Source organism: Leptonychotes weddellii, chromosome 2 (assembly GCF_054177405.1).
Source record: "Leptonychotes weddellii isolate Sample4059 chromosome 2, ASM5417740v2, whole genome shotgun sequence".
Lineage (NCBI taxonomy): Eukaryota > Metazoa > Chordata > Mammalia > Carnivora > Phocidae > Leptonychotes > Leptonychotes weddellii.
This window is the reverse complement of record NC_138370.1, coordinates 33,640,570-33,656,572: the sequence shown is the minus strand read 5'-3', so window position 1 is coordinate 33,656,572 and position 16,003 is coordinate 33,640,570. Positions and strand designations below refer to the sequence as shown.

The 16,003-nt window shown below is 49.3% G+C and overlaps 1 protein-coding gene across 1 annotated transcript in view; it reads right to left on the bottom strand.

Annotated features, from left to right (window-relative positions):
- Nucleotides 1-7,053: 7,053 nt before the first annotated feature.
- Nucleotides 7,054-16,003, bottom strand: part of CSGALNACT1 (chondroitin sulfate N-acetylgalactosaminyltransferase 1) — a 109,398-nt gene continuing 100,448 nt past the window's right edge. Inside the window, exons 8-9 of the mRNA XM_081812897.1 lie at nt 11,190-11,271; nt 7,054-8,979 (exon numbers count right to left, since the gene is read on the bottom strand). Of these exons, the coding sequence (XP_081669023.1) occupies nt 8,690-8,979; nt 11,190-11,271 (372 nt within the window). The 3' untranslated portion in view covers nt 7,054-8,689. The remainder of the gene's footprint in view (nt 8,980-11,189; nt 11,272-16,003) is intronic.

Genomic DNA, 16,003 nt, shown 5'->3' with positions numbered 1-16,003 from the left:
ATCTGTACCTCTGAAACAAATAATGCAATATATGTTAAGAAAAAAAAAAAGAAGAAGAAGAAGATAGCAGGAGGGGAAGAATGAAGCGGGGGAAATTGGGAGGGGTAGATGAACCATGAGAGACGCTGGACTCTGAAAAACAGGCTGGGGGTTCTAGAGGGGAGGGGTGTGGGAGGATGGGTTAACCTGGTGGTGGGTATTGAGGAGGGCACGTTCTGCATGGAGCACTGGGTGTTATGCACAAACAATGAATCATGGAACACTACATCTAAAACTAATGATGTAATGTAGGGGATTAACATAAGAATAAAAAAGAAAAGTGAAAAAAAAAAAAGAAAAGGAAAAACAAAGGGAGAGTTAAGAAGAAAAAGGATCAAGAAAAAGGAGAAAACGTGAAAATGGGGCATGGACAGGTCACTTAAAATATCTTAGGGGCATTTCTATCAAAATTGCCTATCTTAGCTACACTTTGGAATTAACCTTCCTTTTAAGTATAAACTAATGGCATGTGCTCATGTGGCACAAAATATGCTTTTAGATTAAAAAAAGGAAAGAATTCATGGCCAAAATTCTGCAGTGGCCACTTCCTGCAGAGGCCTGGAGTTCAGCACGTGTGACGGGCCTCACACGCAGAATCCTCGGGACGCCTGCCATTTGACACACAGGAGACACAAAGATGTTACAGGGGTGTGTGGATGTGTCTCCACGGGGCCTCTGGGCTTCCCTTCTTGCCAAGAACATGGTAAATATGTTCAGACTGCATCCCATTGGTCTTTCTTTCAGAAGGCAAGTTTCTACAGTTACGTCTTTTAAAGAAGACATCCATTCGACTTGCACTTTCCCTTCCTCAGGAGTGGCCGCAAATCTTACTTGCAGGTGTCCCCTCTGATTTCCATTTTTGTAATCTCATCATTTTCCTCTCTTCCTGCTTTCCTGCTGTATTTCTGAGAGCTTCTCATCTCCTTCCCTTCCGCATCACAGACTCGCACACAGACACGCAGCGTGAATTCTGCTCTCACTGCATCCACTGTGGACGCAGGCATTCTATTTCCTGTGTACTTGCTATGCTTCCTTCTGGCCTCTGCCGGATCCTCACGCTTCCTACTGCTGCCCCGGATTGAAAATGCTCAGGAGCCTTACAGGGCAAAAGTGCTCTTTCTACCGTGTGGTAAAAACACATTGTTTGGTCGTGAGTGAGCTCAGGGCAGTAGAAAGTCTAGCAGGTTTGGGTTTGGATCCTGGCTACATCACTAACCAGCAGTGTGGGCTTTTTTTTTTTTTTTTTAAGATTATTTATTTATTCATTTGAGAGAGAGAGAGCACCGGTCAGAGGGAGAGGGAGAAGGAGACACCCCGCTGAACAGGGTTTCCCGAGGCGGGGCTCAATCCCAAGACCCTGGGATCGTGACCTGAGTCAAAGGCAGACGTTTAACCGACTGAGCCACTCAGGTGCCCCCTAGCTGTGTGGAATTTTAAAAGAAAAACAATAGTAAGCCTGTCTGAGCTTCAGCTCTCAAACAGCAGTGACTCAAGTCACCCACTGGATTCTGAGGCTTAGAAAAGAAGTATGTAAAGTCTCTTGGGTCCAACAAAGCCGGGATTTATGCACTCCATGCTCCTCTGTTATGAACTCAGCTTATATAACCCATGGGCTGTGTATACCAATGGCCCATTTGCTAGAGTTTCTGGGATGAATTTTCAGGGGGAAAGGGAAGCTTTTAGAGTGAGGGATATAATAGGGAATCACACAATAAATTAGCCAGTTGAAATGGCTTGCAGAGAGATGGCTACCTTAGTCTGGATTAGAAATGGCAGATAGAGGGCATGCTCTTTTTTTTTTTTTAAAGATTTTATTTATTTGACAGAGAGAGAAAGACAGCTAGAGAGGAAACACAAGCAGGGGTGAGTGGGAGAGGGAGAAGCAGGCTCCTGGCTGAGCAGGGAGCCTGATGCGGGGCTCGATCCCAGGACCCTGAGATCATGACCTGAGCTGAAGGCAGATGCTTAATGACTGAGCCACCCAGGTGCCCCGAGGGTATGCTCTTAATGTTGAATTTTGACAACCCCAAAGTTAGCAGGGGCCAGTCTTTACCCAAAATTGGTCATCGACAAATTGATTCAGTTGTTCGGGATTTCCTGATCACAAATCCCCAAGAATTCGCCTGCCTTTTTGACCAGAAGATTTACCACAACCCCAGATCCCTCTGGGATTATCTCTGCTTTGTCTCCCAAATAGGTCAGGCAGAGCCAGTGGTAACCCAGACTGCCGGGGATTGGGGGGAAGCCCCTGCCACCCTGGTCAGTCTAAATCAACTTTTGGTTTCCTTTAGCTGAAAGGATGTTCCTTCACGAAGTCTTCCTTCCAGCTGAGTCCAGGTCCCGGTAACCCTCCACCACACCGCGCCTCCACAACCAAACCGCATGCACTTGCTTCACCCTCTCTCTTGCCGGTGCTCCGGGTGGTGGACTCTGGACACACCACTCTGCTGGTGCTCACAGCCCCACACACTGTATGGGTGACTTTTACACGGCTCTCTGAGGCTAATGACTGGAAAAAAGAACAAGTAGTTAAATACATTCTCCCTTCAGCCTTTCTTTGAATGTAACTTGAGGGGTTTGCTGTTTGTTTTCCATTTTTATTTATTTATTTTTCTTAACCGTTTCAAATGAGGTTTCACATCCTAGCAGGCCAGGTGAGGATGACCTCCTAAAAAAAAATTTAATAGTTGCAGTTCTTTCAACACTGGGGTTGGGGGGCGTGCTCTGGGAGCAGATTGGGGTGGGGTTAGAAACGGGAGGGGCGGGGGGTGTTAACAGCTGACGAGGAGGGTGTAGCGAGCTGAAGCCCTGACTCTCAGGTGGCTGAGGAGTAAGTGCCCCGCCTGGGTGCCGCCTGTAGTGGGCAGGCTGGCTGCGCAGTCAGCCACCAAAGGACACTTGGTGGGTCTTGGGCAGAGGTTGCCGAAGGTGGCCTGGCCCTCCCTGAGCCTCGGGGTGACTGGATGACAGGCAGAGACTGATTCTCTCCTTGGAGACGACTCCCCTGGAAGAGCCGTGGAGGCAGACACAGGCCCGGGGCACGTGCAAAGGATCGAGAGAACATTTTCTGTGTGTTGGAAAAAACCGCCACCCAACCTCCGCGCCCCCACCAGCTGGCACAGTCCCCACGGTTTTTGGCTGTCGCAGCACAAGCACTGACTGAGTCCTGCCAGGAGAAACAGCTTTGAATTTCAAATATAAAGCTAATCAGAATATGGATCACACAAAGCTGCCAGTTATTTGATGGGTGTTGGGAGTAAAACACACCCACCGGCTCACGGACCGCCCAGGGGCATTATCTCTGATCAGCAATTCTCAGAAACAACGTCAAAGCTTTTTCAAAAGGCGAGTATTCCCACCTGCTCTCCCGTCCCATTCAAGGCAGCCTTTAAGTCCAAGGCCTTGGGCATACAGAGGCCACACAGAGGTCCAGGAGGGCGGCTTCCAGGGCTTCAGAGCCCCAAGCCGCAGGGGATTACAGAGCCGCTAGAGGGAGGCAGCTCTGTGCCTTCCGTGTTCCCGGATCACGGTGTTTTCTTTCACTGGCAGGGGATTCTCGGGTGGGCTGAAGAGCAGAGCAACGGTGGGAAATTGAGGCACAAGAGAACAGACTCTGGACTTGCTGGAGGCCAAAGCTCCCTACTTTACCCCCTCCCCCTGACCTTCAAGCCCTCTGGGGCTAGCGGTAGGACGGGGTAATAACGGGTGAGCCTGAAGCCAGCCACTTTCTGTCCCAGGCCTCTGAGCGAGCTCCTCACAGTTTCTGCACCTGGGAAGGGTATTACCTGCTTTAGCACGGTGGCGTTCTATACAGAGGGTGCCCGGCTCTGCACCTGACCTTGGAAACCTCGAATGCTCCTCAGCCGCCTAGGGGGTCATCGACACCAAATTACCAAGCGTGGAATTTAAGGACGGAATTATCCGTTATATTCTACATTCCCAGTTACCCTTCTTCAGATAGACTGAACTTGTTTTCAGAATGACAGAAATAGAGGACGACGGTGCCCATGTGATGGGTTCATGACCTCTAACGTGCAACTCATGCTGGCCCGACAGGCGCTGGCTGTGCTGCGGAGCGTCGACGGCTGTGAATGCGGACCTGGTGTTGCATAGCGATAGCTGGCTGTGAATACCCGCTGCAAGCCCGACGGGTCCTAACGTTGCGGGAAACAAATAAAATGAAATGTCCTTATAACCTGCGGCCCACTGACAAATACCTGAGGCTGGCAGAGCGTAACATTCCTCTGGAAACTCCCAGCCGTCTCGAAGTTAATGCCTTGCTAGAGGGAAAAGCAACCTTAGCTTGACAACAGCAAGGCCTCTGGTAGCCTGTGAGCCTTTGTTTTTTTTTAATTTTACTTAATTTAAATTCAGTTAGCCAACATAAGTACGTCATTAGGTTTCATTGGAATTTCCCTAATCTTTACCCCCCCAACCCCAAAGTATATAATTAGTTGCTCCTCACAAATCCTGGGGCCGCGGCTCTTTCTGCCCACGGGTCCTGTCCCCGTGCTTTAATAAAAGCACCTTTTTTGCACCAAAGACGGCTTGGCCGTTGGCTCCAAGGTTCTCACCACCCTTCCAAAACTCCATCTCTAGGACGTGGTAGATGTGACTGCATTCATGGCCCTGAATGGAAAAAACAAGCTTCTGATGGCAGAGGAGTAGGAGATCTGGATTTCGTCTGGTCTCAGGAATTCAGCTGGATAGGGATCATGGCCCTGAATGAGGAGACGGGGATACAGAGAGGCCAAATGCCTGGCTTAAGATCACACAGGCTGCCAGTCAAAGAGCTGGAATTTGAGCCCAGGCACTCTGGCTGGGAAAGCCTTGCTATTAACTACCGCCCAGCACTGACCGCTGATAAAATTAGATACAAGTAGATGACATTAGATTTTCCCTGAAACAAAATGTATTAAAATTAGGTTCTGGGAAGCTGTTTTCTTACTTTTCAGAATTGCGTACGATGCCTACTTGAGTCGGACAAAATCTTCAAAGTAGGGCTGTGTGAAGTTTCGTTTACCTGTTGCAAAGTCCTAGGCCTGATTCTCTCATCATTGATGTGTGGAGAGAAGCCAGCTGGCCACACCGATAACTACAAAAGAGGTGCTATAAAGTAGATGACAGGGAGAACAGGTGTGTCACTTGGAGGCACTGGTGTGCTGGTGAACAGTTAACCACCAGCTGGGATGGGGCGTGGTGGTAGAGCAGGCGGGCAGGGGGAGTCCTGGTAGGTAGCTTCTGCCAAATGCCCGTTCCCACGGTGTAAATACTCCTATCTTGGTCAACTTCAAGCTACTATCCTGCCAGTACTGAGTGAGGAGGGGGATGAGGTGCAAACAAGCAGTTCTCCCAGCCTGCGTCAGCTCACCACGACTCAGAGAAGACCCAGGTCTGTATCAGAAACCACAGCTCCAGGGGGATGGCTGGGCTAGTTACCAGGTGACTTACATGCTGTAAGAACAGAGGGGGGATGCAGAGAGCCGGAAGGGACCTCAGACAAGCCCAGGACTCAGTGCTTCCTTGGCAGTATCCTTCCTTTAGAAGACGTCATGTGCCTGGGTCCTTCAAGCCAGAGTTCATTGCTGCTTTCCTTTGCTGAGGTTAAATTCCAAGCCCCTCATTGTCACGTTTCAGTGGGGTCTTCACCAACCCTTCGTCTGTATATAGGATAGGACAGGTCCTAGTAAGGACTGAATGTTTGTGCCCCCACAAAATTCAGATGTTGAAGCCCTCATGTGATGGTATTTGGAAGTGAGGTCTTTGGGAGGTGGGGAGCCTCCATGACGGGATTAGTGTCCTCTTGAGGACAGGAAGAGAGCTAGCCCTCTGCCTGGTCTCCACCCTGTGAGGATATGGTGAGATGGGTCCTCACCAGACATTGGATTGATCCTGGAATCCTCAGCCTTCCCGACCTGAATCATCCCCTTGCTGTTGAAGCCACCCAGTCTAGGGGTTTTGGGTCCAGCAGCCCAAGCGAAGACAAATCCCCTCTTACGTGTGCTTGAAGAGGGCTCCTCCTTCTTGATAAAACTGCTTTACCTAAACTCTAAAAAGAGAGGAATAGTTTAATCTTAATGCTGTTTCCTTTCCTCTTCAGCTACTCTCAGCAATTCTTTTTTTTTTTTTTAAAGATTTTTATTTATTTATTTGACAGAGAGAGAGATAGCGAGAGCAGGAACACAAGCAGGAGGAGTGGGAGAGGGAGAAGCAGGCTTCCTGCCGAGCAGGGAGCCCGATGTGGGACTCGATCCCAGGACCCTGGGATCATGACCTGAGCCGAAGGCAGACGCTTAACGACTGAGCCACCCAGGCGCCCCATACTCTCAGCAATTCTTAACCAACTGCTGAAGCTCAAGTCTTCGTCACTGCCTCAGGCACCTGGGATATGCTGGTTGGCCCAGAGAGTGCAGCCGGGACCCCACGGTCTGCAGGACGCCTAGACCTGCCGAACTGCATGCTCACAGCACCTGCCCCCTGCTGCCGGCCTCGTTGGGAGTGCGTCCTCCGACCCGGAGTATGTGGCCAGTCCCACAAGCCATCAGAACTGCTGCCGGGGAGGCCACGCGTGCTCCGAGTCTCTAGTATCACCACTGCATGTGGAAATACGAAACCCAGTTAGAAACGGACCTTAGAAATCATTTCTCAATTTCTTCTAACTGAAAAGGATAAGTGAAATGTATTAACAGCCAGGTTTTCCCTCGTGGTTCTCTCCGTCTAGATCAATGGTCCTCAACAGGACGGTGCTTTCGTGCCCTCCCTCCAGGGGACATTTGGCAATGACTGGAGACATTTTGGTTGTCAACCCAGGTGAGAGATGCTCCTGGGATCCAGTGGGTGAAGGCCAGAGGTGCTGCTAAATATCCTACAATGCACAGGACAGCCCCCCGCCCCCCCACCACACACAACAAAGACCGATCTAGCCCAAAATGTCTGTAGCAGAAACCCCGGTCTCTACACATAAAAAATGTTTTCCTAAAACTAAAGACATGGCATTCTTGCTCCAAGAAGAAATCATATCCACAAATCATATTTTATTAGCTGTCCAATGCCACCTTCCATTCATGTCCTGTGTTTTAATTAAATTTTATGAACTACCAGTACAAATCAATACAATGCATTTTTTTTTTTTTTTTTTTACACACCAACAGCTTAAATGTTCTTGAGGCTTTTAAACAATGAGTCGACTGTGGGCAAACAGAAGGCAAGGAATCACAGATAATTAGCTCATGCATCTGGTGCTGGCTAATAAATAAATAATTTTCACATGAATGTAGAAACCACTCAATGTTAACTATTTTTTTTTAAATAGTTGGAAACTGTAATAAAATGCGATTTTCAGAAGCATTTTGGCGACTAAGTAGAACTGTTTCATTTAAAAAATAGTTAAAGTTACTTTCCCCTAGATTGGGGTGGGTGAATGTGTAGCAAAATCTTCCATCCCACTTGACTCTGGCAGATGGAGTGATCGTTCACAAAATACATTTTTCTGCATTTCTTTTCATAAAAGCCAGCAGCCAGGAAGAGCACCCTGCTTTGAAAAAAAGATAGTTTGGTTCACACAGTATACTTTGGTTTATTTAAACAGGTAAGAAAGTGGTCCCCAGTTCTCCTGAGGAGAAAATGTGTTTTCTGACTTTTGAATAAATCAAGATATTACCAGTCTGAATGAGTTTCCTTTTCTGTTAAGGTAAAAAGTATATCTTTCTTTCCCTCCAGTGTTCAGTTGCTCCTCTTGGGAAATACTCTTCCAATAAAGTATCTCTATGTCTCGATGTATCAGTAGCCCCACACCATGCCTTCCACATGACCAAAGGTCTGACATTCAGTGTCTGACGGGATCAGCATTTGGCGTGTCCTTGGATATGGGGCTCGATCTGAACAAAAAGTTCTCATAATATACCTACAAGTATCTTCTTAAAAGATATAAAAAACGTATGCTAACTTGTGCTCTCTTAGTAAGGCTTGCAAATTGGTAATTAAATAAGCAGAATATAACTCATAAGCAAAAAAAAGTGCATTTTTAAATAAAATTAAGAAATGGGGATGGTTAAAACTATAATAAAAAAGATGAGCAGATTATTTTGGTTAATCTTGGATGGAAATGACACAATAGTTCTTTTTTTTTTCTTTTTGAGTCCATTTGGTTTTGCTTAAATATACTCACAAGGATCGCCGTGAGTGTATCTCCGAATCTCACGAGCACGTCCAGGCTCTAGAGCCCTACCATGTAATCATTCCTATGGGGAGACATGGGCTTGCCTCTCATCCCAAAGAACTTTTTATAAAACTGGTCTTATTTCGTGACTATTTCAATAAGCACAAAAGATAACAGCTCTCACTTTGCTGTAAACACAATGAAAACCTCCACGCCATCAGGCTTATAACCTCACAATCATTCTGCCTTTGTCAGACACCGCTCGGGATGCATTTGGGCTACTTTTGCAGGCAAAGTGGGAGATTTTAATTCCTGTTGTGTCCAGCCAAATTAGGCAGAGAGAAATCAGAGGCTCTCCCCGCTCCTCTCTTTTACTAATCAGTTGAATTCTTTTTTTGCCCTTTAGGGAAATCTTTTCCTCGTCACAGCCATGTGTTCAGTAATCACAAAAGGGAAAAAATAAAAGGTCTCCCCAGATCTAGCCCCGGGAGTTCATGTTTTTTTGCTGCTTGTCTTCTGTTTCTGTTTGCGAAGGTGAGCCTCTATCTCGTGCCTGAAGACCAGCATCCCCAGCTGCCCGTGGGACGCCTCATTCATGGCCTTCGACTGCATGCACATCTTGTACTGCTCGGGGGTCAGCTCGTCCACACAGTGCTTCTCGTGCCAGAGGTGGAAGAGCCCCCGCACAGGCGTCCGCACCACGATGAGGTTGCTGTGCAGATACTTGCGATAGAGGTGCACGTCCTCTCCGCCCCAGCCTCTGATGTCCAAATCGAAGCCACCTGTCGGGAGAGAACACAGTGCTGAACCAAGCCGCGCAGCCCCCTCCCAGTCTAGACTGGCTTTCTGCACCTGCACCAGCACAGCGCTTCGCACGCAGAGAAGCAGCATCCAGGGGAGACGCTTCACTGCCCCTCCGAATGAGGAGCGTGTCCATCCGGGAAAGAGAAGTCAGGAATCCTGAACAGAGGACGCCGCGGCAGGGGCAGCCGGCACCAACTCCTGGAGATCCCAAGACCGCAAGGAGCATTCCTTCCCAGCACCCGCCTGCCTTCAAGAGCTAGCGGCAAGGCGAACGAGCAGCCTGAGCCCCCAGGATGAAAACTCTTGAATCTGTTTGAACGTGGCCTCCTGTCATTCAAGCCGAGGGAAGCAGGAGCTTGCTGCCTGACAGAGCAACAGGATCCCAGAGTGAACAAAATTATGTCCCACAAAACACTCTGCCTTTCATGGACTGAAACGGGCCCGAAGGTTGTGTGGCCGCCCCAGGCCGGTGACGTGAGTCATGTTTAAGGGACTGGTCTCACCGTGCTCCATGGTGGACTCCTTCAAAGTGAGTAATGGGCCCCTCAAGGCTCACCTTTGTAAACTGAGATGCCCCACGTCTTTTCTTGACCTAAAGCCCACCGTGAGCTGAACAGAACCAGAGAAGACTTGCCCCTTTTTGTCATTGTTCCTTTCTCACCTAGGAGCTTTATTTAACTCCTACAAGAAGTCATCCTCAACACCTTCCACCAGAGCCCCCACGGAGCCCCCACACTGCACTACTCTGATCAAGGCCGTCACTGGGCCAGGAAGGGGGGGCTCACGCACAGGGAAAATGGCAGCCTGGCCACGGCTGGGCTCTGTATGCAAGTGATCTGTGCCTCCCACCCCCACCCCATGGTGGGCAGGTGTACGATATCGAGTCGGGGGTCTGGAATTTGAGTCTTGGTTCGGCCATGTCACCTCTCGAGTTGTGGTTCCTTTATCCTGAAGTGAACTAGATGTCATAACCAAATGAGATAGTCATGTAAGGGGCAGCACTTGCTTAGCTGTAACTGATTTATTATCATTGGTATCATTACAACTTAGTAAATAGATGGAGCAAAAGTAAGATGCCTACAAATAAATACAAGATGGCAAAGAATGACCAGGGTCCAGATGTGACCCAGAGATTCTGAGGTCACATCAATGGCTCACGGAGGAAGAGCACCCTCGCCAGCCTACCATCCCCCCATGTTTCAACTGCAGCCCTGCCCCATCCTTAGGAAAACCCAATTTATTATAAATTCAAATTTGATAAACATACACCATCACAAAATAATCTTTCCCTGTACATAGAGCAAGGAAACACAGTTTCTCGAAATGGAAACCTGCTTTAGAAAGAAAGATTGGGGGGGGATGCAAGTCTTCATGCTCTGAGGGCAGGGCTTCCCTGACCCCAAGCCAGGGTCCACTCTGAGCCCCTGAACCCAAGATCAAAGTTTCTGGCTTGTTCATTCAGATCCTAGTCAAGTATAATCCATAATTTTGTTCTGTTTCAAGGCACATGAGTAGGTACTACTATGGGAAGAGGGGTGGTATTTCCAAGGGGGACAGGAAATGCTCTGTTCTCCTCCTACATCCCTCATTTGCTGTGTGGTCCCTTTGCCCTTGGTCTCTTCAACAGCAACCTAAGGGCCTTTCCTCTCAGTGCTCTGGGAACGTGTGTGTGTGTGTGTTGACAGTGAACTATACACTCAGTCGGAGCTTAAAGTAGTATCTGGAATTTTCAAAGGTTCAGCAGAGAGAAATCTGAATCTTTTCCAGTATGTGATTTTCCAAAATTCCCCATGTTGCCCTTATTTTTCTTCAGTGGATCCCGCTACTGTGGAGGCCCAGAATGTTCTGCAGGAGAGGGACCAGAGCCAGAACTAGGTCAGGAGGAGACACGGGGTGGGGGGGGTGGGGGGTGGAGACTTGCTTCGAAGCTGCCTTTCTGCAACAACTGCCTTTTCCCTCAGATTGTGTGCCGCAACTGGGGTGACCCAGAGGGTCTGGTGGGGATTAGAAGGGCTTGTGTGTCGCACACCCCCAAGCCTTGTCCTGGTCCAGCCCCCAAGTCCCTGACAAGAGGAACGGCCTCTTCTTAGGAAACGGCACCACCTTTGCCGACTCCTGGGGCCCTGGGCTGCTCGGGGCCTCCGGGCGGCAGGAGAGGTGCAGGCTGGCAGCCAGTCCCTCCACTTACCTATATTGATGAAGTCCGACCGGTACTGACAGGTCATCCCAAATCCAAAGTCTCTCCAAAATCCAGTCTCCTTCTTTATGACCTGCAGGGAAAGCACTGTCATTTGAGTGGATAGAAGTAGAGCATATTCCCACACGCGTGTAATCACTGCTACATGGGGGGCCCGGCCCCCCACTGATAAGGAGCCAGCACGACCGTGTGGGAAACGCAGCTGGATTTGAGTCCTCTCCGCCGGGTAGGAATACACTGAACGCACCAGTTCCAAAATGGGCCTTGTGAGTTTTGGCACGTCTGGTTGGAATGTTTCTAGGGTGTAGGCATGAAAACACACACACACACACATACACACACACACACTCAAAAACAAACCAGGAGAGCAAGTTTTTGAGCAGCGCCATGGAAAAGCCACCTACGTGTCTGGCCCAACACCAGCGCCAGAGAGAATCCGAGGCCTCGGCCGCTCACACAGGGCCGGGCGGGGAGCCAGCAAAGGGCTCAGGAAGTGGAGAAAAGGGAGAGAGAACAACTCGGAATTCAGCTGCTCTGGCACAGGGCACACACAGGACTCCCTCGGGGAATAAAAAGAAAACCCGAGAAGGCAGTGTGTTACTTCAGCTCTGCTAACTCTCACTGGCCGAGGTAAAGGGCACCAAGAGTCCAGGTTCTGAAGAAAGACTCTGTCCATTCACCTTCAAGCTATTTTAAAACCAAACTGTGCCCAAAAGCATCTGCGGTGGTGCCAGGCTGCAGGGATGCCGAGAGGCCGTCTAAGCAGCGACTGTCTTCCAAAAGCGAGACCTGGTCCTGCTCAGTCTCTCACTCTGCAAGTAAATTTCCAATGCATTTGCTAAAGCAGCAAAACTTTCTAAAACATTTGTTTAATTTTTGGCTGAGGTAATTTTGGGGATTGTTTTGAGACCTTAATAGTTCTTCCTCATTCTTGAGGTTAACAGAGGTGTTTAGTGGAGAAAGTCACCTCCCGGGGAAGGGAAAGGGAGGCCGAAGCAGGTCCCCCTCCACTGGGATTTCTGCATTTTCCGCCTGCGAAGTCTGGCTCCCTTTGCTGCTCATCAGAGACCGTGTGCAGCAGGGAGGATTGCACCAGGGTCTCCTCCCAACTTGACCACTCGTTGGCTTTTCTGCCTCAGGCAGGTCCTTCACTCTTCTTTGAGCCTCTACTTCCTTTCCTATAAGTGAGGAGGTTGAGGGGCGCCTGGGTGGCTCAGTTGGTTAAGCATCCGACTCCTGATTTCACCTCAGGTCATGATCTCGGGGTCCTGGGATTAAGTCCCACATGGGGCTTCACGCTGGGCATGGAGTCTGCTTAAGATTCTCTCTCTCCTTCTGCCCTTCCCCCCCAAATAAAAAAAAATAAGGGGCACCTGGGTGGCTCTGTTGGTTAAGCATCTGCCTTTGGCTTGGGTCATGATCCCGGGGTCCTGGGATCGAGTCCCACATCAGGCTCCCTGCTCAGCGGGGAGCCTGCTTCTCCCTCTGCCCTTCCCCCTGCTCCTGCTCTCTCTCTCGTTATTTCTCTCTCTCTCAAATAAATAAAATCTTTTAAAAAGAAATAAATAAAATAAGAGGAGGTTGAGCTAAATCTCCGCTAAGGTCTCTTCCAGCTCTACCATCCAAACATCTAACCTTACTGCTCTCCCACCTCCCCGAAGTTCCAAGTTATCTCCATCACAGCCTCGGCTATATTCCATATATGGCTCATGGAAGGACTGTGAACTTAAAAATTCTTTTGCTCTGTAATCCATGAAACCATCTCATCTTCACTACAACCTCCGCATAGACATGGCCTGCACCGAGTGAACACGCGCGCGTCAGGGCTGCTGAGGGAGAATAAGGACCTAGAGAGGTTTTGTCAGTTAGTGTGGTCTCAGCAGATGTGCTCCAATTCTTCTTCGGAACAAAAGCCTGTTATACAATATTTCCCAAGTGACAAGGCAATTTCATTAGTATCAACTGGAAAGATTTTGCAGGAAAGGAAAGTTTGGGAAAATCTCTGAGTCATTTTTTAAAAAGAACAGTTTGTTTCATACCAGGTACACGGTTTCTGTTGCAGCTCCTGGCTTAGTATCTTTCTGCTGGCCAGGACACAAACAGACAAGTCCTCTAAGCTTCTGGATAAAAATGCAGTCAAAGAGAAGGGCCAGTAACCAAATGTCAAGCATTTGGCTGAGGTCTATATGGAATCTAAACAAAAATGCTCCAAACAGGAAGCACAATGAGCCAGCACTGGGGAGGAAAGACAAGAAGGATTGCAAGAGGTGGTCACCCCAGACCTGGGCTGTGGATGCAGTGCCTGGCAAGGCTGAACAAGGTAGAGTGACCATCACCTGGGGACAGTGGGACAGACACAAACTGATTTATGAGCTGGGGAACGCATTCTTTTTTTTTTTTTTTAAAGATTTTATTTATTTATTTGACAGAGATAGAGAGAGAGCACAAGTAGGCAGAGAGGCAGGCAGAGGCAGAGGGAGAAGCAGGCTCTCTGCTGAGCAGGGAGCCCGATGTGGGACTGGATCCCAGGACCCTGGGATCATGACCTGAGCTGAAGGCAACCGCTTAACCACTGAGCCACCCAGGCGCCCTGGGGAATGCATTCTATAAACACTTATTAATGTCGGCTTTCAAGTTGGCAAGCCAGAAAAAGCCACTATCTGAAATGCTCCTTGAGGTTGAGCCCTTGGTGGAAACGGGTTTGATCATACCCTACGCATGGCATAGAACATCAGGGTGAGAGGGGGTTCATTTCTGATGGGCTCTACCACCCTCAGCTGGGCCGAGTCACTGGCACCGTGCCCTCAACCGGCAGCCTCGCTGGAAGTGAGCGCTCTCGAGCGCACATCAGATCACAGCACGTTCCAATTTAAAACCCTGCAGAGGCTTTAATTGCAATTCTCGCTAATGCAATTAGAATAAAACCCAGAGAAAACCTCTAGCCTGCAAAGGTGCTATGTGACCCGACCCCTGCCTGCCTCATCCATCTCATCCCCCCATGCAGAATCTCCTATTCTGCCCCTCAAACACACCAGGCTCACAGGTCTCTCAGGCTGGACACTTGCAGATCCCTGATCTGGGTCACCTTTTCCCTGCTCACCACTGGGCTCTGCTCCAATGCCACTTGCCTAAAGCAGTCATACTGACCCTCCCAGCCAGTGTCAGCACACACCTCCACCCCCGTCACCACGTCACTCTCTAACCTGTCACCTGGTTTATTTTCTCTGTAACATTTAATAGCTCTCTGAAATTATCCTGTTGATGCATTTGTTCCTCTCTTTTCTGTCTTTACCTACCACCACTGGTGAACGTAAGCCCAGGGCCTTGGGCTCGTTCACAGCCCCCAGATCACTGTCCAGCACACAGCAGGTGCTCAATAAATGCTTCTCCAATGAGGGAATGAGGAGCACTCCTAGGGCAGAGAGGACTCCATGCCAGTGGAAACAGACATGGTTCAAGCAGGGAATTCTTGAGCGGCTCAGCGAAGGCCTAGGAATTCAAGTGGGAAAACTCAGCATCGTGTGGCTTTGGACGCACAGACAAAAACGTTTTCACCTTCCTGGGCTCTGAGCAGAGGGCTCTCCTGCTTAGAGCCTCCGCTCCAGGCATGAGAAGCTCCACTGCTCTGTTCAAGCTTTGAAAAGATATACACCAATGATGTTTACTACAACAGAGGAGGAAGAAACCTTCAGATAAAGATTGTATGTTAAAAGAAAAACATCTTCTGTCCTGAGTTTCTCCGATCTGTTTTCAAGTGCTATCCTCACTTAAAAAAATGTCTCTCGAGGGCTGGCCTCCTCTCAACTCTCTGCAGCCCCCTCTCTCTCCCCACCTTAGATCTCGGCAAAGCACTGCAGGGCATGAACACACCACAAAGGAGAGTTGTCAAGCCCGCTCTCCCACAGGAAGTTTCCAGACTCGCAGCTCTACGGGCGATTCATGTGACAGGGTGATTCTTTTCTATCAGGACCAGAGCACAAAGCACAAATCAGCGTCTCTCCCCAGAGATGTGGGAAGGCGGCGCCCTGCAGCTGCACGGGGAGCTGGGAGGCAGTCAGCGTGTTGGTTTAATGGTGCGGACTTGGACAAGTGCCCGCGAAGCAATCTGGACCCTGAAATAAAATAAATAACAAATACTCAGGGAGAGTATTTCCTCTAATTCAAAGAGAGCCTCCCAAGCACCGAGGTTGTGTTTGTCCAGGCTCACATTCATGAGAAATGCCAGTGCAGCCCACAGGCCCCACGCTCAGAGGGAGTCCTGCCTGCTTTAATGCTCTTGAAATTCTTAAAAATTCCTGAGCCAGTGCCCTGCACTTTCATCGTGCACTGGGCCGCACCAATTACGGAGCCAGTCCTGCCTGGGAGCGGCAGACACCCTGAGCTTCAAGGGCTTTGGTGGCTGGGTTGGGTGCCCCCTGCCCCTGCACGGTATATCCCTTATTATCGGGGCCCGGAGGGAGGCTGTGTGGGGCATGCACGTGCCTTAGAGTGTGGAGGCAGAAGGACTTGGCCAAGCTAACTCAGCCACTTGTGGCTGAGCCCAGGCCAACACCAGGATTGCTGGGACCATTTCCATTTCTTGAGAAATACAAGCTTTCACAGAATTGGTCTAAGAATGGACTCAACGGCCACCTCCTGCAAGCTTTGTACTAACCCATATTTTCCCACAAGTCTTCTTTTATTGGTATCTGCTTAAAAAGAATAAAGTGTCTTTTGAAGCACTCTGAGGCCAAAGAATCTGTCGTTGCCACTCAGCATCCTCAGCCCCGACCCCATCACACAGGGCAGGCCTCGAGTTCCCAACC